At 55.8% G+C, this 26,177-nt stretch overlaps 11 protein-coding genes across 11 annotated transcripts; 6 read left to right on the forward strand and 5 right to left on the reverse strand.

The window, feature by feature from the left end:
* Positions 1-201: 201 nt before the first annotated feature.
* On the forward strand, positions 202-1,022 carry INS49_002114 (uncharacterized protein; the record flags this gene model as incomplete). The annotated part of the gene is made up of 2 exons (XM_043162928.1): positions 202-838; positions 910-1,022. 2 exons carry the CDS (start codon positions 202-204, stop codon positions 1,020-1,022), a joined length of 750 nt encoding a protein of 249 aa, XP_043031434.1.
* Positions 1,023-1,589: 567 nt separating this feature from the next.
* INS49_002115 (uncharacterized protein) lies at positions 1,590-3,323 on the reverse strand (the record flags this gene model as incomplete). The annotated part of the gene is made up of 1 exon (XM_043162929.1): positions 1,590-3,323. One exon carries the CDS (start codon positions 3,321-3,323, stop codon positions 1,590-1,592), a length of 1,734 nt encoding a protein of 577 aa, XP_043031435.1.
* Positions 3,324-4,701: 1,378 nt separating this feature from the next.
* On the forward strand, positions 4,702-7,095 carry INS49_002116 (uncharacterized protein; the record flags this gene model as incomplete). The annotated part of the gene is made up of 3 exons (XM_043162930.1): positions 4,702-4,916; positions 4,977-6,884; positions 7,035-7,095. The coding sequence occupies 3 exons, from the start codon at positions 4,702-4,704 to the stop codon at positions 7,093-7,095; spliced, it is 2,184 nt and encodes a 727-aa protein (XP_043031436.1).
* Positions 7,096-8,112: 1,017 nt separating this feature from the next.
* On the reverse strand, positions 8,113-12,788 carry INS49_002117 (uncharacterized protein; the record flags this gene model as incomplete). Its single annotated transcript, XM_043162931.1, has 8 exons — positions 8,113-9,048; positions 9,113-9,367; positions 9,497-9,711; positions 9,906-10,055; positions 10,117-10,125; positions 10,177-10,348; positions 11,310-12,139; positions 12,197-12,788. The coding sequence occupies 8 exons, from the start codon at positions 12,786-12,788 to the stop codon at positions 8,113-8,115; spliced, it is 3,159 nt and encodes a 1,052-aa protein (XP_043031437.1).
* Positions 12,789-13,807: 1,019 nt separating this feature from the next.
* Positions 13,808-14,457, forward strand: INS49_002118 (uncharacterized protein; the record flags this gene model as incomplete). The annotated part of the gene is made up of 4 exons (XM_043162932.1): positions 13,808-14,104; positions 14,163-14,221; positions 14,278-14,342; positions 14,402-14,457. 4 exons carry the CDS (start codon positions 13,808-13,810, stop codon positions 14,455-14,457), a joined length of 477 nt encoding a protein of 158 aa, XP_043031438.1.
* A 663-nt stretch (positions 14,458-15,120) lies between these two features.
* Positions 15,121-15,830, forward strand: INS49_002119 (uncharacterized protein; the record flags this gene model as incomplete). The annotated part of the gene is made up of 2 exons (XM_043162933.1): positions 15,121-15,180; positions 15,237-15,830. 2 exons carry the CDS (start codon positions 15,121-15,123, stop codon positions 15,828-15,830), a joined length of 654 nt encoding a protein of 217 aa, XP_043031439.1.
* A 1,331-nt stretch (positions 15,831-17,161) lies between these two features.
* On the forward strand, positions 17,162-18,601 carry INS49_002120 (uncharacterized protein; the record flags this gene model as incomplete). The annotated part of the gene is made up of 5 exons (XM_043162934.1): positions 17,162-17,234; positions 17,328-17,369; positions 17,445-17,623; positions 17,760-18,437; positions 18,491-18,601. 5 exons carry the CDS (start codon positions 17,162-17,164, stop codon positions 18,599-18,601), a joined length of 1,083 nt encoding a protein of 360 aa, XP_043031440.1.
* Positions 18,602-19,373: 772 nt separating this feature from the next.
* Positions 19,374-21,065, reverse strand: INS49_002121 (uncharacterized protein; the record flags this gene model as incomplete). Its single annotated transcript, XM_043162935.1, has 1 exon — positions 19,374-21,065. The coding sequence occupies one exon, from the start codon at positions 21,063-21,065 to the stop codon at positions 19,374-19,376; it is 1,692 nt and encodes a 563-aa protein (XP_043031441.1).
* Positions 21,066-21,165: 100 nt separating this feature from the next.
* INS49_002122 (uncharacterized protein) lies at positions 21,166-22,002 on the reverse strand (the record flags this gene model as incomplete). The annotated part of the gene is made up of 1 exon (XM_043162936.1): positions 21,166-22,002. One exon carries the CDS (start codon positions 22,000-22,002, stop codon positions 21,166-21,168), a length of 837 nt encoding a protein of 278 aa, XP_043031442.1.
* Positions 22,003-22,425: 423 nt separating this feature from the next.
* On the forward strand, positions 22,426-23,971 carry INS49_002123 (uncharacterized protein; the record flags this gene model as incomplete). The annotated part of the gene is made up of 2 exons (XM_043162937.1): positions 22,426-22,510; positions 22,584-23,971. The coding sequence occupies 2 exons, from the start codon at positions 22,426-22,428 to the stop codon at positions 23,969-23,971; spliced, it is 1,473 nt and encodes a 490-aa protein (XP_043031443.1).
* A 556-nt stretch (positions 23,972-24,527) lies between these two features.
* On the reverse strand, positions 24,528-25,304 carry INS49_002124 (uncharacterized protein; the record flags this gene model as incomplete). Its single annotated transcript, XM_043162938.1, has 1 exon — positions 24,528-25,304. The coding sequence occupies one exon, from the start codon at positions 25,302-25,304 to the stop codon at positions 24,528-24,530; it is 777 nt and encodes a 258-aa protein (XP_043031444.1).
* Between the last annotated feature and the right edge of the window lie 873 nt (positions 25,305-26,177).

The following is a 26,177-nucleotide window of genomic DNA, read 5'->3' on the forward strand; positions in this document are numbered from 1 at the left end:
AGCGCCGCACGACGACAAACCCCCAAACATCGAACGATTAGTCTACTGTCAACCGTGTGCAAAAACCTGCGGATCGCATCATCAACGCCCACGGCATACTAAGGACACACAAAACCCGCCAACCCACCCTGGAAGAAAGAATCCGCCCCACGCTCGGGACCGCACACACCAGAGACCCCTCTCCGACACCCACCAGTCGCAATGAAGGTTATCAGCAAAGAAGAGGAGCAGGCCCACTACAGTGAGGTCCTCAAGGGCGGCTTCATGGGCGGCTCCGTCGGCCTCGGCCTGGGCTTGGCCGGCGTTCTCGCCGCCTCGCGCCGCTACGCAGCCTTCCGCAGCCTGACCCTTCCCTTCCGGACATTCCTAGTCTCGTCAGTTGCCACTTTCGGCGCCATCACCACGGCCGAGCGCTACTCCATCTCTTTTCAAAAGGCCAAGGATCCCATGAACTTCTACAAGGATGAGACCCAGCGCATGATCGAAGCCGCCAAGCAGTCCAGCGGCGACAAGCAGAAGCTCATGGACTGGGGCCGGGAGAACCGCTACTCTATCGTCTTCGCCTCCTGGATTGCCGCCATGGCGCTCGCGCTGACCATCGTGGGCCGTGACAAGTACCTGAGCACCTCCCAGAAGCTCGTCCAGGCCCGTGTCTACGCCCAGGGTCTCACGCTGGCCGTCTTGATCGCTACCGCGGCCTTCGAGACGAGTGACGCCAAGGCGGGCAAGGGCCGGTGGGAGACAATCATGGTGGTTGACCCCAACGACCCCAAGCACGAGCACCTGATCGAGAAGAAGATCCATAAGGAGGAGTATGAGGGTCAGGACCTCTGGAAGGGTGAGTTCGAGCTCCCAAGTCCTCAACGAATGTCGCACGGCCATCCTGCTAACAACACGCCCTCCACACAGACATGGTCGCCGCTGAAGAGCGCCGCCTGCAGCAGAAGAAGGAAAAGGTCGCGCCCCGGGAGGAGCCAGCCCCCAAGGCCGCTGAGCCTGCACCCTCAAGCGCTGCCAACTGAGACTAGAGCACGGAGCGTGACTGCTATAGCGACAAGCAACAAGGAGTCGAAGCATGTAGTGGCTCGACACGGTTGTAGGAGCGATGGGTTTGTAAAACAAGGCGTCAGGTGCATTAGTGGCGTCGTTTTCATATCTGTACAGTATTACAACAGCATGTATGGTGTTTCGGAACTGGAGACGATTGGGACGGTGGTAGAGGTCGGGCGTCAACATTTGGGAAACAAGCATGGACATGAGACTGATCAAGGCCGACTGGATCACACATAGACAGTACATTCCTAATGAATCCATTTCCCGAAAGAAAGTGTACTCCGCGCTATCACACCCCAGCACACCCCATCCCCTACATTTTGAATTTGAAATACAATGGTGCCCTGGCGCCTAAATACGAGTAATAGATGCTGGCAGCGCCTTCCCCGGATTGGTGCAACCCAAAAGACAAAGTGAATGGGTATCATCATCGAGAAGGAAGGAAATCAAAGCAGTCGACATCCTCCTCGACTCCGACTCACATCACAATGAACCCATCCGACCTTCGCTACGCCGCGCCTGATTGCTGTCGTAGCCTACAGCTCGATCTGGAAATGGCTGATCTGCGAATAATACGCGTGCACCGCCATTTCTAGGATCCAAACGTCACCAAATACCTCCCCGCCGTCAAAGCCCCCGATCGTCAAGAGCCGGGAGTCGTGCAGGACGGTGCCGTGGTAGCCCCTGCCGCTGGGGGGCAGCCCGTAGACCCTGCGCTTGTCCCATGTCATCTGCACGAGGTTGAGCAGCAGAACATCGTTGGAGTACTCGTTGCCGTCGTGCCCGCCGATGACGAAGAGGTAGGATCCCACGATGGTCGCGGTGTGTGAGAGCCGCCTAAACGTCCCGCTCACGGGCGCAGATTTCCATGCGTGGGTCTCGATGTCGTACACCCACACATCGTTGAAGCACTCGCCGCCGTCGGAGCCGCCAAAGATGATCAGCTTGCCATCAACGATGTTGGCAGTGTGGTAGCCGCGAGCCTTTGGCTTGGAGTCCTTGCCCGGGGTGGTGCTCCCCCCCGGAGACCTGGTCTTGCCGCCGCCGACCTCGTCGGTCGGGCTCGAGACCAGCTTCCAGCTCATCTTGGACAGGTCGCTCACGTCCAGCCTCCAGATGTCGTTGAGTGCCCGCACGCCGTCCCCGCCGCCGAACACGTAGATACCGTTTTTGTACAGACATGCCGTATGTGCCCGTCTCTTGGAAGGAACCCTGTCGCCCAGGATCCGCGGCTTGGTCCACCTGAAGTTGACCGTGTCGAGCACATACACCTCGTTGTAGTAAGCGGGCCCGTCGCCGCCGCCGAAGATGACCAGCTTCTTGCCCACGGCGGTGCAGGTCATGGCGCGCAGCGGGACGGGGATGTCGCCCGAAACGTATGGTTGTGACCAGTGGAAAGCGTCGGCGTCCAGGACGTAGAGGTCGTTGAAACACGCACGGCTGTCACATCCGCCAAAGACGTAGATGTTGCTGCCGATGATTGTTGTCGTGTGAGCCCGCAGGGCCGGGTGTGGGCGCCCTGACACGGGGGCGCGTGACCAGTACATGCCCGAGCTGGGTGCGGGGGGGACGTGGATGGAGTTGGTGGGGGAGGCGAGGGGTGGGAATGGCTTGTAGGAGCCGGCGGCGGAGTGTTTCGGGGTGGTTGTTGCTGAGGCGCGGTGGGCGTTGGATGACCGGGTGGTGCCGTTGGTGGCCGAGCGTGAGTCTGTTGTGGGTGCGGACGGTGCCGGCTTGCCTGCTATGGCTGACGTAGACCGAAGGGCGGCCGGGCGGGCCCCACCAGCGGATGCATCGTCTCTCGACTCTGGCCTGCCGTCTGCCCTTTGTTCGCCGTTCTCCCGCGGCCTGTTCACAGCCGAGGACGAGGCGGCGGCGGCGGCGTTGCGTATGCTGACGGGGGGCGGCGCGCTGGAGGAAGTGTTCGGGGCGGAGGCAGAAGGGGCTGCGGCAGCAGACTGGGCCCTCTGCCTTATCGAGAGGTCGGAGGTGGAGGGCTTGCGTCTGGACACCTGGCTCTTGGAGGAGAGGTGGCCTGGCGTATGGCTGCGCGGCACAGGAGGGGCACGGTCCGGGGCGGACGCCGAGTCTTGGTAGTTGTCGTACCTTGGGAGGGGGGTCGGGACGTCTGCGCGCTCCGAGGAGGGCGAGGGAGACGGAGAGGCGCCCGAGGAGGCGGCGGAGGAGGATATCTTCTGGGAGCGCACGATCTTCGATCTCAGAGGCGACGTCTGCTTGTCTTCTTTGGGTCTGGCTGGTTGATCAGCCATGGTTGAGGAACGGCCTCAGTGGATCATGTCACGGGCTACGGCTGGATGAGGGCCAGAAGCTGGTGCTGAGGCTGGGACCGAGGCGTGTGGTTCTTGGGACGACAATTGGGCGGGGGACGCGGGGCGGAGGCCAGGCTGAGGGCGAGGGTCAGGGCGAGGGCAATCTTGTGGGTATGGGAGTTGTTGTTGGTGTTGTCGTGGTCGTTCGTGGTCGTGGTTATAGTTGTGGAGGTTTGGAGGGAGGATTTCGGGAAGGGGGAAGGTGTAGTGATCCAAGATTCATGCACGCATCTACTCTAGCCTTGGGTGCTACACAGGCGTGCATGTACCTGGGCAGGTTGGGCTGGATTGGGTGGTGGAGGATGGGTAGGCCGGCAGCCCTGGGAGCTCGGCAGCCAAATCAGCACTCTAATTTCTGCCAGCGGGCTGCAACCCGTGGACCTGCAGGTGAAAGGAAGGCTTAGCGTGCCTGGATTGACTGCCCCTGACAGATTGCGAGGGGAGACCGTCCCTTGTCTCGGTACCCGGGTGGTGTGTAGTGAGTCTTTCTGCCCGGCCTAGCCCTGACTCTCGTGGGTGCACATACCTAGGTAGACGGGTACGTGCCTTTCTGCCAGCAACTGTGCGATGGTGACCGAATTCAACGGTGAACGGTCGGCCAGGTACTCCTTGGTCTAGCTCCTCCTCGAGAAATGAGCATGCACAAGTTGGATGCTCGATGGTTCGGAGCTGAAACCCAAGGCCAGAGCTTGGGCTGACAGCCAGTAGCAGCCAACCCCTGCATCTGGACAAGCGATGAGGCCTGGGCTTCGGCAGATCTGCGCCATCATACCTAGGTACGGTACCGGGTACGGATGTACGGGCCACGGAGCTGTGGAGGTGCCTGTGCTGTCCTGCCCCAGGTGGTACTGTAATCTGGACTGCGCAGCATCACTTCCTTTGCAGGCAGGGCTGGCAGGGGCAGATCAGTCCTCGGGCCCGACTCGTCAGGACTCGGCTGGGAATTGCCCATTCCATCTCATCTGACGTCTGCCCGTCAACTGACAGCTGCACCACCTCAAAGCCTGGTCTGCGGCGATGCAGGGCACGCCCCACACTCCCCCTGCAGGGTCCGTCTTTTCTGTACAGTACCTGCGTGCTGGTAGGTACCTCGTAGTGCCAAAAGCCGCCGTCATTGACGGCAGGCAAATACTGAAAACTTCATTGGTAGACTAAATAGGCTGCATGGTGAACAGCAGTACGACACAACCCACAAGAGAAAAACACACTCCAGCACCACAATTCGCAGAAAGCCCGCTCGTAAGTGTCTATACATCTCAGGTCTGCAGTCGCTGGCACCAGCTCTGAACAGTGATCTGACCCGCCTGTGATAGCCACAATGGAAGCCAACGGCGAAGTCACCGAGCCGCCTGTAAGGCTCAACGGCGACGGGGGCGACAATGAGCGGAAACGACTTCCCGAACGCCCAGACGAGGAACCTGCTACTAAGAGGGCAAAGGCCGAGAATGGCAGCGTCGTCGCAAGGAAGGATGATGACCCGTCTGAGACCGACATCAAGCCTCTGCCAAAGGGAACGGCCCCCGTGAAACAAGAGTAGGCAGAACTGACCCTCGGGTGTAGGCAATGACCAGGCCTGGCTGATCACGCTCATAGGTACCTGATCAAAGTGCCAAGTCGGGTACTCGAGGCGGGAGATAGAGTCCAGGCCAAGGCAGGTGGTGTTGACGATGATGCTGCCGAGGACAAAGGCATTGATGCCAGAGACCAAGGCGGCGGCAGAGGCAAGAACAAGAAGCAACGCGGTGTCAACACCGAGAGGGAATTCGGCTTCTCGAAAGACACCCTTGAACTGTGCCAGACGCGCGCTCATAGCAACGAGTTCTCCCCAAAGGAGTGCAAGCACGGCGCACGTTGCAACCGGCTGCACGACCTCCGCAAGTATCTCGCAGACGGAAGGCGTGCGGATCTCCAAGTCCTTGGCGGAAAGTGCCCCGTCTGGGAGAGGACTGGCGAATGCCACATGGGCTGGAAATGCCTCTTCGTTCAGTCACACATGACCGAGACTACCCACGACGACGGCAGGAACGAGCTGTGCCTTGTGAAAGACCCGAGTCGATTCCCGTCTGAGAACCCGGCAGATGACGATGGATTTGCCGACGGCTTTGCGGGCATCGTGAACAACGTACCGGGAGCCAAGAAAATCGAGCTTTCTAGGAAGAAGAAGGACTTCTCCAAATCCGACCAGTGCATCCGGTGGCAAGATGAAGACATCAAACTGGCTCGGAGTGTCTTCAACTCAAAACGCGGAGACGGGACCCCCAAAACGCAGAGCGAAAAGACACAGGAGTACCGGGCCGCCTTCGTGGATCCGCCCTTCAAGCCATCTGAGAAGAGAAGGGTCTACTTCGGCCGCGAAACACCAGTTTTGGCCCCGCTCACCACCCAGGGAAACCTGCCATTCCGCCGCCTTTGCGTCGAGCTCGGGGCGGGAGCAACATACTCAGAAATGGCTGTCGGTATGCATGTCCTGCAGGGCCAACGTTCCGAATGGGCGCTCCTCAAGGCCCACGAGAGCGAGACTACACCACCTCGCTTTGAGAACCCCAGTGCTGCACCTCTTGGGTACGACAACACTCGTGACCTCAAGTTTGGCGCCCAGATCGCCGCCAATGCGCCCTGGATTGCTATCAAGACCACTCAGGCCCTGTCCGAGTACCTTCCTCACCTTCGCCTGGTAGACCTGAACTGCGGTTGTCCAATTGACAAGGTCTACAAAGAAGGTGCGGGCTCTGCACTACTCGACATGCCTTCAAAGCTGGAGCGCATGGTACGCGGCATGAACGCTGTGTCGGGAGAGGTGCCCATCACAACGAAACTGCGGCTTGGTGTCAAGAGCGACAAGCCCACCGCTAAGAAGACTATCGAACGGTTGGGGTTTGGAGGAACTGAGACCAGCGATGTGCTCGGAGCCCCGGGGTGCGCCGCCATCACGCTGCACGGCCGCTCCCGTCAGCAGCGGTATCGTTCAGCCGCCGATTGGAGCTACATAGCCGAGTGCGGTGCAATGATCCAGTCCTACCGTGACAAGAAGGACGAGCTGACCGATACGGTGCGCGAGCCGGACCCAAGTACATTGCCCAATGGTGGACGAATGTATTTCCTCGGAAACGGGGACTGCTACTCACACGTCGATTACTTCAGCGATATTCAAGATGCACGCGTCGACACCGTGATGATAGCTCGTGGTGCCCTTATCAAGCCGTGGGTTTTCGAAGAGATTGAAAAGGGCCAGTACCTTGACAAGTCGTCGACCGAGCGTCTTGGCTACGTCGAAAAGTTTGCCCGTTATGGCCTTGAGGCGTGGGGCTCCGACGAGCTTGGTGTGAGCACTACGAGAAAGTTTCTTTTGGAGTACCTAAGTTTCACCCACCGGTATATACCCGTCGGAATTTTGGAGCATCTACCTCCCAAGATCAATGATCGCCCGCCTGCCTACCGGGGACGTGATGACCTGGAGACGTTGCTTGCGAGTGACAACTACAAGGACTGGGTGAAGATCAGGTGAGTTCGAATTGATTACATGCTCCTTGCTGTTGGGTGATGATGGTAGCTGACTTTGATAGCGAAATGTTCCTCGGCCCGGTACCCCAGGGCTTCAAATTCGAACCAAAGCACAAGTCTAACGCATACGAAGTCGAAGCTGAAGGTTAGGCTCAAGACCGTCCAGTCTAAGGTGAAGGCCAAGGCCGTCGCGAGCTACAATGCGATGTAAGGAAATCATGTGGAGTCTTTCGTATCTCGATGCTGTGTCTGTCGTGATGAATTCTAGGATCAGGAAGAGTGACATTGGCACCTGGGCAGATGTGAAGGGGCCAGTGAATAATGTTGATGTTCTGCCACCAGCCAAAGTCTTAAAACGAAGGATATCGAGAGGTTTTTTCACCGCCCAAAGGCTCAGACTACGGACTTTTATCACCATGTTGGACAGTCCAGCGATATAGACATATCCGCCCGCGGTCTCGGATCATCATCATCGAAGACCGCGACGGCGGCGCGTGAGATGGACAATTTAGCAATTCACCAAACCGTGGCGACTGGCTTTGTTCTACTCCTCCTTGGTTGATACCACGTACCCCATCGAGATTGTGTTTTGGGCGACGTACAACTCTCTGGGCCAGATCTCCCACTACGACGCGACCTTCAAGTGGCTGCAATGGAACCTCGACATCATCTCCGGCCTATTTATGAAGGGCCTGAACGTGGCCTCGATTCTGGCCAACAGTGTGCGCGCAACAGCCATGAGCAGTTGCAATGGCACAAATGAAAAGTACGACAGCTTGGACCAGTGCATCAGCTTCATGACTAGCAACGTTCCATTCGGGAATGCATATCAACTGGGCTTTATCACCCTCCCGTGCAGAATGGCTCATCAGCCTATGGTTCCAATCAGGCCCTCGGTACATTTCTCTCACATTAGGCCCTCAGGAGGTGATTACTGTAAGGGCGACCGAGCCTCTGGGGGTGGTGTCCAGGGCCTATTGTTTACGGATCATCCTTTTGTGCTCTACCGATTTGCGAATTCTAAAGCGACTGTATCGGCGCAAGAGTTGGTTATTCGCATAATTTGAGAGCCTGCTACCTGTAGGGAGCTGTGTTGTCAGTCTAAATGAAACTACAGTGACATCTTAATGAGCGTGTTTGTCACATGTCGCCCTTGAACCTGCTGCCCTATGCCCGCCAGTGGTTCGTCTCATGTTCCTTCGCATGTAATTGTCACTGTCACAGGCGCTCACTCCTCCGCCATTTCTCTATTCTCCTCCTCATTGTCTTCTTCTTCCTCTCTTTCCTCCTCGTCATCACTGTCATAGCCTCTCCTCTTGATCAAGTACTCCCTAAACCCCCGACTCATCTTTACCACTTGTCGGATATGTCGAGCTGCAATACTCACCTTCTCTAGCCCATCATCCAAAGCCTCTGTCTCAGCCAAGGCCACCGCCGTCTGCAGTGCGTTGCGGATTTCACGTCCATTCCAGCGAAGTGCATTGACCTCGCCATTGTTACGTCGGTCAAAGACCAACTCTCTTGCGCTCGGGGTAACATAAACCTTCGCGGCGCTGTCCCGCTCGAGCCTGTCGAAATTGTTCGCCCAGATTCGGGCTCTATCGGCGTCGCCGAGGCGCTGATAGTGTAGGGCGACGTGGATCCGGGACGTAAAGGCCGGGTCGAAGCTTTCCACACGGTTTGTCGTGAGGAAGAGGACATCACGGTAGTACTCCAGTGCACGCAGGAAGATGGACACCAGACCGTTGCGGCGCAGGTCGCGGGAACGCCTCTCTTCGAGGTATACATCTGCCTCATCGAGGAGCACGAGGGCGCCGTAGCGCTCGCCGAGGGTCAGGAAGTAACGCAGATTGTGCTCGACATGCCAGATGGACATAGAGGTGGAGATGTCACCACTCGTCAGGGAAAGGAGCGGGCGTCTGGTGAGCTCAGCAACACACTCGGCCGTGCAAGTTTTGCCCACACCCGGGCTACCGTGCAGGAGAAAGATACGGCCTTCCCCCTTGTTGCGAACTAAATCATTCGGCCAGGGCGAGACCTTCCCATCTGAAGAGGCGAACTTCCCTATGAGTGCCTTCACCGTTGACTTGACGCCCTCGTCGAGGACAAGGTACTTGAAGGCCTCGGTATCGCACTTCACATCACTCAGGTGATCGATGCTAACCTGGCCCCACCGTCGATCAGACAGGATAAATGCCGGAATATTAGGGCTGCACACGAGAAAGTACAGGTCGTGTTGGCGGCGCATCCGTCAGGGGGTCCAGATCCTCGAAGTTGGCAAAGTATCCAGGCTGTTCATCACCTTCTTCGGCACAGGCTTGACACCCGCAGTGCGGACCAAACTGTGCGAGGGGCCTCAGTGGTGGTGGTGGAGGCGGCAGGTATTGATTATGCGGCGGAGGAGGGCCCCGAGGGCCGTTCGGTCCAGGACCCATAGAGAAGCGGTCATAGCCTTCTGCATCGATGACAACTCGTCCAGTGTTCTGAGAAATGACGAAGTCAGCATAACGTTCGCGTATGTGCAATCATTTTAGGCGAAGAGACGAAGAGGCGCAGGTGGGAGAGGGCTGGGGCCCGGGGCCGGTGGGCAAGATCGAGAAGTTTCGGCTCACATAAACAGTCTTTTCTAGAAATTCTAGGAGTATATCGATGTGCTTGGCCGTGCTGACGGCATACTTGTCATCGTGACATGACGGCTGGGAAATGCGGTGACGGGAGAGGGCATCCTTGTGATGGAATAGGGCATGATAAGGAGCTTCGAATGAGACAGTCTCGCCGAGAAAGTCGACACCAGGGTACGATCCGATGACAGCTCTCAACGCATTGACTGGGACTTGATCAGTGGTTTATTCCACTGAAATAGGGCTTGACAAACACGGGTGAGAAAGCTTGACTGTTGAGCGAGGGCCAGGCTTGACTGCCGGGGCTTTAAACCCCTGTGACTATCGTTGATGTTTATGCCAAGCACAAAGTGCTCTACATCGCCTGGGAGGATAAGTTGTTCCGTCTCGAGTCACTTACTGAGATACTCCGAGTTCACAAGTATGTCTGTTCTCATGAAATTCCCCGGATCGACATTATAGGCATCTTCGTCGAAGGAACAAGTTTCGCCATCAGAGCCATGGTAGACCGGGGCGGGCTCATCGACGCGCTTGTTGGCCCTTTCAAAAACTGTGGTGATGACCTCAATCACTGGCTTCAGCCATTGTAGCATTCGGAAAAGGCGTGTTACTCTGGCGGGCTGGGCGTGGTCAGCATTGCACGTATGTCTTTGAGGGCGAAGTAGACTTACACTCGACAACATGGCCCTTCCTCTTGTATTGAAGAACGTATCTGACGTCAGGGACAGCCTCACTTTCGGTTTTATCAACCGTGTTGAGGCAAGAGTTCCCTTGGTCAGATTGTTTCTGAGAGAAACTGCTGACCTCCTCGAAGCTTGCAATGGAGCTGGCCCCATCATCCACCTGAACCATGTTAGAGTTACACTTGTACGAATGAGAATGGAGGGACATACACCGAGATCCATAGCCTTGGACATTGTAACCTTGGATATCTAGGTCTAATGGGTTCTCAAGGCCGGAAAAGAGTTGACCTGGAGGAAATGGGAGATGAGAAAGAAAGAAGACCAGGACAGGAGCTTGCCCCTAGCATATTATACTCGAGCTCATCCAGTCACGAAACTCTACATACCCGTCATACACAGAGCCTCATTACTCCAAACGGCGACGACCGTAAGGCTCGCTCCTATAGGCGGAAGCCCGTATGGCTGCCTGAATGTGCCACACGAGTTGGCTGCAAGTGAGCAAGGGCCGGCATGACATGGGCATAATAAAACAAGGCAACCTCCATTAATGTTTGCTCTAGCTCGGGTGATGCTTTCGGCGACATCTCAAGGCTGGCAGCGGGGATCCAATGGGGGTCGGGGGTGTTGCTGACTGCATGAGCTGCCACAAAAGAGCCATCTGAGCTGGGAGGATCGATCGCAGCCAATAGGTGAGAAAGGCTATGATTGCTGTGCCTCACACAAGAAGTGAACCGTTTGGCAATATTGGGCGTTCACGGCATATGGCTTCATATGGCAAGGTGCCTGTGCAACAACATGGCGGAGGCAGCAGCCGACTTTTGTTTGTGCATTCTTCGAGGCCTATATTGAGGACACAGCATGACATACCTCGATTTGTATGAACACGGTAACATGGCCCTATACCTCCATTTGCTCTCAGACTTCTTGGACTCTCCGAAACTCTACGGCGTCTTGCCGTCAGTTTCAGTGGATTTTCCTGGTCACCTTGATTTGAGTTTTGTCCAGCCGCTTGTCCCGGATGCCTTAGGTCGTTCCGGGCTGGAAGCCTCGCCCAGAGACACTTGTGCGAAGTCTGCAACTGTGGAGTCTAGAGCATTCTTCGCCGTCGAAGTGGACATGACGCTTTCGACGCCGAATAATCTCTGACCCGCCGATTCACCCTGCCGCTTCCCTCTCCCCTGGACCCCTTCCTCCATCGGGTCGTCCACTGCCCAGGCGTCATCATTCAGCATCTCCCAATCAAGCCCATCCGCATCGCTCAACATTTTCTTCTTGAGGCGGTCTGCCAATTTCACTGGGTTGGGAAGCTTGAAAACCCGAGTGAACTCGTTGCCTTCAGCGCTCCCGAGGAACGTGTGAACAGTTCCGTGAGAAAATCGCCCCATCATGGGCTTCGCATTGCCCCCGAGATGATCTTTGGCCTGTTCTGTTGATTCTGGAACGTTAGAAGCCTCGGGAGATGGTGGTGGCTGGACAAGTCGGGCAGCAGGGTTGTTGGTCAACTGGTTGCCAATGAGTAGATTATACAGGTTGCGACCCATGTTGCAGACATCCTCATAGGACGTCTTGTCGCCTATGGGCACTCCCTGCGTGCAGCAGGCCCATGCAATATCGTAAGCTAGCAGCACAACACCCTCGATGAATAGAGAGTATGTGGAAGGATCCTCTTTCGCCAGTACTAAAAGCGGTCTGTCAATGTAGAGTGGCCGAGGCCGGGGGATATGCTTTTGGTTCTGATCCCGCGGCTCAGTTGGAGGTAATAAGACAGTCCCTGGAAACGGCACCTCGCCATGACGGTGGGAGGATGCTAGCGAAAAGATCGTTGGTTTCGGGTAGTCACGATGAGGAAGTGTAACCTCAGCCGGCAAGCGTATTGCCAGGTAGTGAGAAGCCAACATCAGGATATGCGAGATGTGCGCAAGGGACGTTGAAATAGCCTCTGGTGATGCGGCTGGGAAGAAGTCAGCGCACGTGCGTTGCAAGTCCCCTGTTGCACGAAGATACTCACTGATCATGCCAGGCAGCTCGATCATCTCAATGCCAGCCAGTTCAAATTTCACCGAATTGCCTTTCTTGATGCGATGAAGCCCGTACAGCCTCGCAGCTTCCATACACAGATAGCTTCTGGTGGCAGCCATGCTCTCAAAGCTACGATTCCACTTGTACTTTGTCATTTGGATCGCCCTTTCGGCCTCATCCAGGTGCCTAGATCGTCTCGCTTCGATGCCATTGGAAGCCTCAGCCAGGTCTGATTTTCTCCTGGCGTTCTTGTTCTTGCGCTCGGCAATTTCTTTTCGCGCCGTGTCAATTTCAGTGCGTAGCTTGTCGGCCTGTGCAATGATCTGGCTCGTCCTATCCGCGGCCTGCGCCTCCTCAGACCTCAGCCTCTCGACATAGATGTTCTTGCCAACATCATCGCTGCTCAAGGGAGGATTTGTGCCTGTCAGAGCGGAGCTGATCTCGACACTGAGGGCCTCGTTCTCGATCAACGCAGTTGCATGAGCGATGCGGCCGGCGTAAAGCCGGTTCCTGGAGTCAATCGCGCAAAGGAAGGGAAGCTTTTGCGGATGATGGGGTCGGTGACATATGTCGCAGTTCATCTTGCAAGCAAGCCTCAGGGGCAGTATAGGCCTGGCGATCTCTGTTCCGACCCGGGTTGAACGCAAATGGCCAAAGGCGGTCTATCGACTCCGGATTCTACTAGTTGTCTTTTGGTGGTATCATCTTGTCCTGTGTTCGAAAGTGCTGAGATTGCAAAAGCACAACACGGGCGACGGGGGCGCGTTCCAGTGAGCTTGTGATATCAGGAGTAGAAGTAAGAGAGAGGCGATGGACTGGGGCAGCGGATGCAGATGAGGTCACAGGGACAATCGGCAGGTCAACAGGCCTTATCGGAGCTCTTATCGTGGCTGCCTGCAATGCGCACCTGCCTGCCAAGACAGGGATGGGCCTATGTACTTGCTAGGAAGGCCGCATGTCCCTAACCGCTGCAATGATCTCTCAGGTAGACAGCAACCTGATTCGGATCTGAAGGCCGGCAAAGTCCTTGTTCGGTACCTATTTACCTACCTACCTAGGTACTTGTCACCACATAGGCGAACCAGCGAACTGGATAGTCGTCAATACCTCTAGTGGGACAACCCGGGGGACCCCACAGACGACACCACTCACTTGTTGTGGAACGGCTCCATCTGATCTCGAGTCCTCGGTGCTAATCCCGATTCTTTGCACCAACTCAATCTCACCTTCCCACGCGTCAGGCGCAAAGCAGCTTCAGGTGAACTGTACACCTTGAGCCTCCCTCCTTGGCTCGCATCCAGGACCTGGGAGACCTCCGACTTACAGAGAAGAGCAGCCAACGGTTCGACCGCCTGCCCACTGGAACTCATTGTAGGCTGCCAAAAGACGTGCGGCAGATTTCCAGGTCCTGCCGCGAGGAGCCAGGATGGACAACGCAGATGGGTCCACGACGCCTCCGCTGCCACCGGCAGAATCCCCTGATGCTCACCTACCAGACAGATCTTCACATTCACCGCCTGTCAGCGCTGAGCTGGAGTGTCAACATGAGGAAGAAGAGCTCGAGGCAGAGCATGGGGAGACCGGGGGAAGGGACGCCAGGATGGATTTCTCCCCCCACCAAAGTCGACTGCCACGACCAGCCAACTCCAAAACCCCCGAGCCGCGCATCGTCACCCTCTCTAAACCTACGGGTACCAAGCACCGTTCTCAGGCGAATGGCCTTGCGCATGCTGCCCATCTAGCCCCTGAGCGGTCTGCTACTCCAGACACCCCGGGAACTGTCAGGAGCATTTCGTCTTTCGACTGGGAGGACCTTGAGGCTCGATTCGAGGCGGCATTGGCCGATGCGAATCAAAATGAACAAGCGTTGATGGCAGAATTCGAGGCCCTCGTCAGAGTATGCATCCAGACCCGCTCATGATGGCTTGTCAGTGCTGTGACTGACAAACCTCTAGTATTTTAATATCTGGGCTTCCGCTGCATCTGCTCACGACAATGAACGTGCAACGAAACGGTGAGCGCGGTGGAAGGTGGCTTGTGGCAAAGGAACTTGACTGACTATCACGGCAGGTTGCAAACACGGACTCAGTATGTCCAACTCAGAGAAGCAGACCTCGAGAAGAAGAAGCAGTACTGTAAGTCCAAAGGCGAGGTGGATATTTCCGGCCAGCTCGAGCTGACCCATTGCATCCAGACCAGCAGGTGATGCAAGCCTTCCAGAGCGCCATGCAACTTCTCAGCCAATCTTGACATCGCTTCTAAGATATTGTATTGGTGTTACTTGAGACACGGTCCGGCGTTGTGCGAGGCAAGGTTGGGGTTTCGTTGTTCTGTGTTATTCTTACTGCACGTGCGACTGATTGTGCTGGACTGGCTCCACATGACGTGTAAATGGTGGCATTGCGCTGGGAAGTTTAGAGATACCCAATGAATTGCTCTTGATATTATTCTGAACTGACCTGGCTCCATCTGACGTGCTGCACTGTCTGGGTGTGTGGCCCAGCCTTATCAGACCCCGTTCCCAGATGCAAGACGAAGAGTGCAGAGGACCTAGGTAGTCTAGGTACTAATTGCAGAATAGGTACCTGGGTACCTAAGCACCTCACTAGGTACCTGGTAGGTCCAGTCTAGCGTGGGGAAGCTCCCAATTCCTCTGGCACAAGCTTCCAAATTTGCTCCCTCTGCCTCCTCACCTCTTCTCCCAAACACTCTTTCTATGCGATGGTCGCAAGGAGAATAATTAATCAGGACTGCTTTCAAGGTGTTGAGAAGCAGCTCTGGTATAATTTAATCTGGTCAGTCTGAGGAGTCCTTCTTTCTCAGAGCCACTGCTCTCGACAATATCTTTCCGTTCGCTACCACCACGGCGCGGCTCTCAAGCACCGAGGATGCCGCTTAACGGCCGTGGACAAGATGTCGCAACTGAGGCAGTCTGACCTGCAGCTACCTTTTCTCGTCCCTCATGTAACCGAAGTACGTTCTATCCATGGCACGACCAGAAGTGCATCCACTGACATCATTCGAATCAGGCGGACCTGTACTCATTCCAAAACACACATTTTGGCGAAGCTTCGACTATTGCCTTTACCACAGACTTTCTCAACCCAGACAAGGCGAAACAGGACCCCGAGATCCAGCATTATGAGGGCGACAATGAATCGTACTTCGAAGACGACGAGGACGAGGACGGGCTAGGGTATTATCCAGACGGCGTGAAACGCACCCTGACCGACGAGCAAATTGCCATGTTTCGACACTCCGAGACGCAGGCCCTGCAGAAAGCGCAAGAGAGAGCTTCAACCAGACGCAACTCATCGTCAACACCACCAACGCATGTTCCCGTGGAAGCCCTTGAAGATGACAGGAGCGAAGACGGCGAGCTGCTAGATGACGTATCGAATGCGGGCGTCGTCGCCACGAAGAAGAAGAAGAACAAGAAGAAGAAAAAGAGGGGCAGTGGTAATGGCAAGCGTCATTACTCGCCAGACCCTGAACGCCGCAAGAGGACGTGGGATGTCGTCGAGACCGGACTGGACGGCCTGGATTACGGGGAATCTGGTCAGTCACAGACTCAGACAAGTCCGGCGAGACAACGGCGAAGAATCACGTATGATGACGGGTGATGGTCTGCTGGACCAGACGACTGTTCACGATGATGGCCCTAGTGCTATCGGTCCCGCGACCAAGGCTCTCAAATTCCCAGCATCAATCGATACTGTGAGTTCCTCTTGGTTCTTTTTCATTAGATTCCCAATGTGATGAAATCATTATCGTATCGTCATCCTTAGGCGGAAGTCCGGAGGGAGAGTGTCGGCCATGTGCCTGTCTGCTATGCCCGACGCCCTCGCACAAGGAACATGTCGAGTTGTAATCTTCTCTCTGAAAAACACTCATTTACATCTCTTCCCTCGTCTCCTAAACTGTAGGGCATTGTTTACTGACATGGCCAGGCTCCAGTCTGACTGGAGTGCCCAACCAAAGTGTTTGGAGATGCTTGCCGCTTAGAAGCGGCTGCGGTATATGTGGTGAAGCCCCAGTGGGGAGCTCGTGACGGTGGCCTCGTCACAGAGCCGGATGGGCCCTGCTTGACTTGAGCTGAACAAGCTTGAGAAAGAATGGGCTCGTGCAGCTCTGTGCAAGGAGACCATGGGTGCACCTTGACGGCACTGCATGGGCAGATGTGGTGGTGCGAATAGAAATTTTGCATTCAGATAGGCAGCAGAGGCCTCACCGTGGTGTTGACTTGCAGCCGATGGAGCGGTCAGGCCCCATTTGTAAAGGGGATCAGACATCTCGTACCTGGTCTTGGATTTCCTGCAGTAGTTCAATCAGCTACCACCAAGTCAGTCACCACCGTGCACACTGAGACCATCCCTGAGCGAGCACAGATATCGGGTAATAAGCATCCCTGGGCGTGTTTACTTTGTACATGTATATATTTCGCTTGTGCCGGCCAGCTTTGCTGATGTTCTCGTCTCCGCCCCATGGCAATTCGAAGACATGGAATTGTACCTTGGCCGTCTTTCCCGTTTGTAACTGATGTTCAGGGAATCTCTCGACTTAGCATGTTGTTGAGGCGAGGCCTCCGATAGTTCGTGACTCACAATCAGACAATAAGTGACACTGAGACAAGGCCTCGTACGTCCATTTGGTGACAAAAAATAAATTCAGCCTTGCCTGTTTCCTCTCGGCCTGGAGGGGGCGGCCTCGTCGAGGTCCTCCAGTTCGGACCCCCCAACGCGGCAGTGCCCACCCCGAACCCTGATGTCTACGGCACTGGCACTAGCTTAAAAGATAACGACATCCCACCCTGATTCGAATCGCGGTCCCATACTGTTGTCCAGCCTCACAACCGTCGTTGGCCCACGACCCCACCCACCAGACGACTGCAGCTTCATCGCCGACCTGTCTACCGCCGAGTGAATAGGTGCGTAGTCGACGCACACTGGTCAACATGGCGCGGGTCTACGCGGACGTCAACCAGAACATGCCTCGGGCATACTGGGATTACGACAGCGTTAACATCAGTATGTCCCACCTGCCGGCCGAGCCAGATCGCTATGGCAGCTCGAGGTGGCGCGCAACAATATCTGCCACTTGCTAACATGCGTGCTCACCAGGCTGGGGTGTCTTGGAGAACTACGAGGTCGTCCGGAAGATCGGTTTGTGCCCCCCATCAAAATATCCTGCGACACGGTGACTGAGGGCAAACTGACTTTGGAGGGGGCGACGCGCAGGTCGTGGGAAATATAGCGAAGTGTTTGAGGGCGTCAACGTGGTAAACTACCAGAAATGCGTCATCAAGGTCCTCAAGCCTGTGAAGAAAAAGAAGATCAAGCGTGAGATCAAGATCCTGCAGAACCTGGCCGGAGGGCCCAACATCGTCGCATTGCTAGACGTCGTCCGCGATTCACAGGTGATTACCAGTCCGACTTCTCGAGCCCGCCCCCCCCCCTTCTTAGTCCTTGCGCTTGCGCCCCTGAGTTCCCCATTGTCAGATGCCTTTGGGTCAACAGGAAGAGAACTCTGTTACTGACATTGAGTGCGTACAGAGCAAGACGCCCTCGCTCATCTTCGAGTTCGTGAACAATACCGACTTCCGAAGCCTGTACCCCAAGTTCAACGATTTCGATGTTCGTTTCTACATTTCCGAGCTCCTCAAGGCGCTGGATTTCTGCCACAGCAAGGGCATCATGCACCGTGATGTGAAGCCTCATAACGTTATGATCGACCATGAGAACAGAAAAGTAGGAATCCCTCGAGCCCGCCTGGTCCGTCCTTCCAAGCAGCGGTCACTGAAATCTGTACAGCTTCGGCTTATCGACTGGGGTCTGGCCGAATTCTACCACCCCGGCACCGAATACAACGTGCGCGTGGCTTCCCGCTACTTCAAGGGCCCAGAGCTCCTGGTTGATTTCCAGGAGTACGACTACAGCCTGGACATGTGGAGTCTTGGAGCGATGTTCGCGTCCATGATCTTCCGCAAAGAGCCTTTCTTCCATGGCAACTCTAATAGCGACCAGCTGGTCAAGATAGCCAAGGTCTTGGGTACCGATGACCTGTTCGACTACTTGGACAAGTATGAGATTGAGCTTGACGCTCAGTACGACGACATCCTCGGCCGCTTCCAGAAGAAACCTTGGCACAGCTTCGTCAATGCCGATAATCAGCGATTTGTCAGCAACGAGGCTATTGATTTCCTCGACAAGCTCTTGCGTTACGATCACCAGGTATGTCTCTTTGTCCTGCCAGGTTCATATCATCACCCTGACGCCTTGCACAGGAGCGTCTGACCGCCAAAGAGGCCATGGCTCACCCATACTTCAACCCCATTCGCGACGAGGCCAATCTCCAGGCGTACCTGGCTGGCGCTCCTGGAGTTGTCAATTCTTGATGGCGCAGTAAAGTAGCCCACCAACAACGAGACTCTACGGTCTGATGGTCTGTGTTCGCCGATGAGGTACCCCGGAACACTGTCTTTCTCCATCAGAGCAGTATCAAGGAGGGTGACCAGGGGGCACGAATGCACTGCTTCCACGGGAGATGTGCAAAACGTGAAGCCTGGTTGCATGCCGGCCCCGGGATTTACGTACTACTATTTATCTTGCAGTGCTTGGAAGCAAAGATTGAGCGTCTTGTAGCCAATGCATTCCGCCCATGGGCACCGTGCCCTTCGTCGTTAGGCTGCGCTGGGAACCCACCCACTACTCCAGAGACGCTACAGTCAATGCACACCCTGCCCCCAATGCCAAGAAAGCACTGTTTCAGTCTCTGCGGTGACTCACGATAAGCACCCATTGAGCAGGAGTGTGTCGTGGTGGCGTGTTGCCGAAGAAGCGAAGTAGGGGGATTGAACTGCACATGCCGGGCATGGCGGATAGACTCCCCGGCCGCAGTGGCAGAGGCGTTGGTACTTTCTCACGTGGGGGGAATAGTGGGAAACTTTGCATAATCAGGTCGTTTGAGGGGTTTCCATCAATGCTGCGAGCACAGTTTTCATAGGCTTTACACTTTCTGGCGAATAATATGAACGTGCCGGATGGCAGCAAGTTTCTCCCCCACGCCGTGATTTATGGCTGTTGTCGGATCCAACCCATCGTGCTCACAGGCCAGGCTCTCATTCTCTCACTGATACCGACGTCTTCCACCTACAGTGACGTGGCAACTTATATGCTGATGCAGACAAAACAGAAGTCTCTCTCGCACCGGAACCCATCCTCACCGCATCTCCTCTTCGTGCCCCCAGGTGTCTGTACCACCGAGACCGCCGGACTCGGCGCCCGAGGACTGTCACGCCTAACCTTGACCACGCTTCCTACCAGGGTGTTTTTGCTACGGCGCCTCCTTTTCCTGTTCTTGTTGGTTGAACCTGGAGTGCTCTGCTTGCTAACCTTGGAAGTCGAGGCTGGGCCGAAGAGGAGGCTAGCGACGCACCTGTTCTTGCCTGTACTTGACGTGGCTGGCTGGTGATGGTGCGGGCGCAAGGCGAGGATGCGGTGGTGCCCCGAGGGCGTAAAGTCGGCGAGATCGAAGGAGATCTCGTCTTCTTCGTCATCGTCGTCCGATAGGAGAGAGATGAGTCCTGATCTGGAGACCCCGGTCTTCTCAGACCTTGACTTGGACTTTGGCTGAGGTGTCGATGGCGGTATTGGGGCAGGCTCTGCTGTCCTTGGTGGCTTTGCTGAGGGCGGACCCCCCTCTTCCGCAACAGCTGGTATTGATGCAACGACTGGAGGCGATTTGTGTCCGAATTCAGATGGGCCATGGAGATCATCACCAGTCTTATTTCGAGAACAGCCTCTGAGTGACCGGGATTGTAGTGTTTCTGTGGCTTGTTGTTTAGGCTGCTCTTCTGCCGGTCCTTCTGTCCGGTTCCTTCGGGTTTGCAGGTGTGACGCAGACAGAGGTACGGCTAAGGGATCGTAAGAAACCATTTGTTCCGACCTTTGTTCCTGGCTTGATTTGGAGACGGTCGTATGTATTTCTGCCTCGCCTTCCACACTCGGCTGTGGCGATGCCAGCGCAGCTCGATCCCGTTTCTCCTGGTCCGAAGCATCAAGCGCGACTGCCACCTGCGGAAACTTCCCAGCCTCTGCCTGTTCACCAACTCGCGAGGTATCTTGCGCAGCCAGACTGGCGCGACTTGCCGGCTCTGGGTTGCGTCGGCTGTTCCTCTTCCTTCTTGGCAGCAGATTCTCTTCGTCTGAGAATGCGTAGCTTGGGTCTACAAAATTCCTTTCGAACCGATCTTGAGCTTGCTTCTGCGGTACACTTGGTCGTGCTTCATGTAGTGCCTGGTCGTCAATTCCAGTCGGCGCGGACACACGCTTCTCTTTTCCAGATAGCAGGGTACCTGCGTCGGCTGCCTTCTCTTCAACATCCGACGGTCCATATAATGGAGGCTGCAGCGTTTGATCCGACACCCCGACGCCTAGACAGCCTCTGCCGACTGTTGTTAATTCCTTATCATCCTGATCTCGAGCAAAAGAGTCGCTTTGGCCGACCTTTCTTGCCTTGATCTCGACATAAAAAGTCTGCCCAGCTGGTTTGACAGGTGTGTTTCCAGTGATATCCAAGAAGTCTTCTGTCACGCCTGAATGATCTGGCTCCCCTGTTGAACCAACTGTTTGCTGCTCGTCATGGGTCTTCGGCTGCTCTCTTTTGCGGATTGTGGCGACCTTCGCTGGAGATGTAACTATAATCTGACGGCCTCGCCCCTTGTTGTAGGAAGGACTTTCTCCGTCCGTCCGGTTGGAGGAGACCGCCTTCACTTTGCCTGTTGAACTTGTCCGGTTCTTGCTTGTCTGCTTCTTACCCTGTTTGCAGTCGATGTCTGCGTCTGGCCGGACTGGCTTCATCCTGGGCTTTGCAGGTTGCCTTGTGCCTGGTCGGCTTTTTCTCGACTGCTCCGATGATGGTGACGTGTCCGCAATGTTTTCGATCACATCTCGAATCATTTCATGCAAGCCAGGATCGTTGTTTGGGGCTGCTTCCGACAGCAGGGAATTTACTCTTGATCAAGGGCGACTCCTTCTTCCCAAGAACATTGTCGGGGGCGCCCAGGAGGACATCTTCTTCTTCACCGTCTTGGCTTCTGGGCTCCAGCAATGACCTCCTAGTCACCTTGGTGGTCTGGCCCATACCAAACATATGTTGCTGTCCCTGTGCTCCAAAGCGTGGACTCATGAATGCGGACCGAGGGAGTTCGGGAGCCTGCCATGCCGGGTCCACAACCTGCGTGTTTCCATGTTCCAAAGAGCCTAAGGGCTGAAGTGGTGACACGAAGGGCTCGTGAGCCGGCGGAATCATAGATGAGAACCCCGGGACTCCTCCAACGCCAGCTGCAGGCCGGGACCAATCTGAATTCGAGCCTATCACCTCCCATGGGCTCCTTCGCACCACAGCGTCTGATAGCTCATTCTTCAAGGCCTCATCGACTACGCCATGAATAGGGCGGTCGCTTCCTGAGAATCGAGCATCTTCGTCTTCATCTTCGTCACCTTCTCCGAACACCTGGATGCCTGTGATTGACTGCAGATGTCCATTGTTCACGACAACTTCACCAGTTCTCAGGTCGATTTCGTCACCAACACCTGTGAAGTCCTTTTCGTACTTCGCAAAGATGTCCTCAAACCTGGATTTGAGCTTGTTTGAAGCACGGGCCCTGGCTTGTTCGAGCTGGTAAACAGGGTCTCGCCTCTGGTTGAGCTCGTTAGGCTCACAGTCGAGCTCGTCTTCGTCGTCGGTGCCAAGTGGGTCAAGTGCAATCCTTTGTCGCTTGACAGGCCTTTCCATAATGTTGTGTTTGTAGGTGGGACGGGGATGTGACCCCGTGGTCGAAGCGATGATGCGAGGATAGGGAGTTTCATCGAGAATGAGACGCGTCAAAACGCGCTGTGGGGCGGCCTGGAGATAGACCCTTGGCCCCTGAAGCCGTAGGGCTGAGTTTGGGGAGCTTGGCCTTCGGGTCCGGCCTCGGCACCCAGGCAGGCAAGTCGCTTGTCATATTACCTACACTACCTATGTATCTACCTAGGTACTCGGTGGCCTGACTGTGCAGGCAGGCTTCCTTCCACCTCGGCAGCTTGCTCTCGACGACGTCAGTTCGACACTTCTGCGGGCTATTCACCTACGCGAAAAGCCTCATATCTTTCTACATGTAGGCAACCTCCTCTTCCTTACCAACGCCGTGCAGCTTGCACGAGCACGTCATTGAGAATGTACTGCCAAAAGTGCCGAACCCCTCTCAAGCTGGACAGCTCCCTAGAGGACCTAAATCCAGCAGCATATGACCTACTTGTCGGTAAGGATGCCTCTCACCTTCGCCACCACGACGAGGCCCAGTCCAATTCATTGTGCTCACATTCCTGTAGCAGCATCGTCCCAGCCCACCCCGAAACGACATCTTCCCTCCCGGACCACAAACACGCAAGATGAAGCTAGAAAATCGCTATACGACCGTGTCTCCAAAAATGTCGGGCCGGCCACATTCAGGAAGCCTACTGGCGCAGCACGACCAGGCGAAGGACAACAACGAGACAATCCGGGAATGTCCTTCATATACCTTACAGAATCCCAGGTTGTGAACTCGAGCCGCTTGCCTAGCCAGCCTCTCTCTCGGCGAGCGACAGGGGAAAAGGCGGCAGACGATGGCAGTTCGAAGTCGCACGAGATGGAGCGCATCACCAAGCTCCATGAGATCCTCTCGGCGAGGTCGGACGTGGATCACCCAATCTGTGTGGAGTGTACCGAAATGCTTGTGGAAGGCCTGCAAAAGAAACTCGAAACGGCGAACCATGAACGGGAGGCGTACGTGGCGTACTTGAAGGAAATGCAAGCAGAAGCGCCAACGGATGACGAGCTCAAAGCGACAGAGGAGTCCCTGGCAAAGACAAAACAGGGTGAGGCGGAGGCTCTCGCACTTTTGAAGGGACTGGAGCATGAGAAGGCGCAACTGGATGACCAGGTTCTCCGACTAGAAGATGAATCACGCCAGCTCGACGCCGACGAGGAGCAGTTCTGGCGGGATCGCAACGCTTTTGCCATGAAGTTGACAGACTTCCAGAACGAGCGCGACAGCATCAATTCAAAGTTCGACCACGACTCTCGCCTGCTCGAGAAGCTCCAGAGGTCGAACGTCTACAACGACACCTTCTGTATCAGCTTTGACGGCTACTTCGCGACCATCAACTCGCTCCGGCTGGGCCGTTTGTCGAATAAGCCCGTCGACTGGCCCGAAATTAACGCGGCTTGGGGCCATGCTCTCCTGCTGCTAGTCACAGTCGCCGATAAGCTCGGCTACCAGTTCGACGGGTACCAGCCTGTGCCCATGGGCTCAACTTCCAAGATAATCCGTTACGACCCTATATCCCCTTCTTCCAGCCGGCTCGGCAGCCACAGGAACGCGCCGCCGCCAGCACCCAAGAAGCACACTCTTGAGCTGTACTCATCTGGCGACATGCCTCTGGGTCTCACATTCATGCATCGCAAGTTCGACAACGCCATGGTCGCATTCCTGGAATTGGTACGGCAGCTCGGTGCCTTTGTCGAGAGACAGAATGCTAGTGACGGGCTTAGTGATCAGGCCCTAATGCTGCCCTATAAAATTGAGGGTGACAAGATCGAGGACGTCAGTATCAAGCTCGGTCTGGCTCAGGATGACAGCTGGACCAGGGCTTGCAAACTGACATTGACATGCTGCAAGTTCTTGCTGGCTTGTACCAGCAACTTCAGTGCAGAGAGGAGTGCTGCCGGTCGGAATTGAAGGGGGAACAACGGCAGCACGGCTTGAACGAAAGTCACTTCATATACCAGCCGGCGTTGTCAGGGTCTTGGACGGCCTGCTGGACCATTTGTATACACTGGCGTTGGGGGGACGAACATAACCGGCGTCTTTGTGGGTGGAATCCACAATTTGTAAAGGTGTGGTGACAATTCGAGACTTTCGGCACAGTTTGATGGCGATGAAGTGTGGGCGTTGACAGGTCCCCATGGCCCAAGCCTTCGCGATTTGTCTTTTGACCGACTTGATATAATGACTTGTTTTATCATGGAAACCGAACATCTGGCGCCATTGACCGCCAAACCGTTCACGGTCGAGAACACATAAAGACAGCTTGCAGCTTCTGTGCTACCACGTATACCACCCTTGGACTGACCCATCATCTCTCGGGTACGGAATTAGAAGCACCACTGGCGCATGACACGCCAAGTCTATTGTGCGGAAGAGTTGAGATTTTTATTGAAGATCACACTTGTGCCACGGTCTGAGGACAGAGTCACAAGTGGCAACCCCTGGAAAGTACATGGCGGTGACTTTCTCAGCCTGCAAGGCCCGTTGCAGCCTCAACCAAGAACGATGCTGTCTCCTCTGGCCTTGAAAGCATCGGACTGTGACCACTGTCTATTTCCCTGATCTCCACACTCGCCCCGGCGTCCACAGCCGTCTGGATCATCATCTTCTGCGCCTCCACAGGCAACGGCCGATCCTTTGTCGTCATCAGGACCCACGACGGAACGTCCTGCCATCCTGCGTACGAATGCTCCCGGCCTTCGTACAGAGACTTGATGCTCTGCTTCGTCAGGGTCGACACCCAGTACTGCTTCTCCTCTTCGGTGGGGAGGTCATGGTAGAACAGCTCCGCCGGGTCTGTGCCGTCTGTGAACACCACGAAGCCGGACTCCTCGTCTGCACGCCATATTGGCGGCGGTTTACCGTCGAAGCCCTCGATAAAGGACATGTTGGCCACGTTGAAGCCAGTTGCCATCAGGGCGAGGCCGATCACCTTGCCGTGGGCGATGTCTGGGCTGGGGTGTCTAGCTGTGGGCACGTCCCTGACGGCGCTCTCGCCGACCACGCCACCGTAGGAGTGGACTACCACGACCACGTGGTGGCCCTGTCTGACTTCGCCGAGGATCAGGCTGCGTACATGCGTAACGTCGTCACCGAAAGTCGCGGCAGCATCCCCTGACGTGGACGGAAGATTGACCGCGATGGCGCGGTGACCCTTCTCCTCGAGTAGACGAGCCACCTTGTCCCAGGTGCTGGCGCCATGCCATGCCCCGGGGACGAGGATGAAGACAGCCTTGGAAGTCATCTTGAGGGACAAGTGGTAGGATGCTTGTGGGCCGGTAGAACAAGAGATGCAGAAGTTGGAGCCAGCCGTGAGATACTCCCGGGGGAGGCACAGACTGCCGACTCAAATCTTATGTGTCATGCCTCGAGAGGGCCGAGATACGGGCAGCAGTTGCATGGATCCGTTAACTGCGGGCGAGGGACCGCTTGCCTCTCGACAGCTGGCGGCGTATTCCGTCTTGTCCCGCGGCCTGTAAAAGATGTGCAACTTGGGGTTTGCGGATTCGGGGAGGCAAGCAGGATTCTGAGCTGGCTATAGTTGGATTACTGAACAATTCTATTAATACAATTCCGCTTTCTCGCGCGGTGTGCGGTGGTAGACTACACAAAACCTGTGGCAGGGCAGTCGGCTGACAGGTTTGCCCGAGTGACAACCCGGTCTTCCCCGGCCTGATGAAGCCCTGTGAAGCCCGGGCGGTTGGGATTGCGTACGTAGCAAAATGGACAGACCCGAGATTGAGGTTCTCCTCTGCCAAAGAAACAGAGGGACTAGAGAAGACGCACCCATACGTCCCGTGCCAGTACCAGTGCCGGACTGGAGACGCTTGTTGCCCGTGTAGTTGTAACCAACGCAGCAGCGATGGACTCGTAGGCCGACAGCTGTCACCTTGGGCCTGGGCGGTGCATGGCGGTTGCCGTCTCGATGTTTTCTACATAGGAGCTTGGCCTGCACTCGGTTGCGTCTGACCTTCCAAGGCGAGCCGATGCCCCGCCGCACATGAAGTAGAGGCATCAGGGGGCCAGTGACGATAGAAAGTAAAACCACACGGGGCATAGTAAATGCACCGAGGTGCGACGTCAGCGATCATGCTGTGGCCTGCAAGTACCGGGGACT

This window comes from Diaporthe citri, assembly GCF_014595645.1.
Source record: "Diaporthe citri strain NFHF-8-4 chromosome Unknown scaffold_1, whole genome shotgun sequence".
Classification (NCBI taxonomy): Eukaryota; Fungi; Ascomycota; class Sordariomycetes; order Diaporthales; family Diaporthaceae; genus Diaporthe; species Diaporthe citri.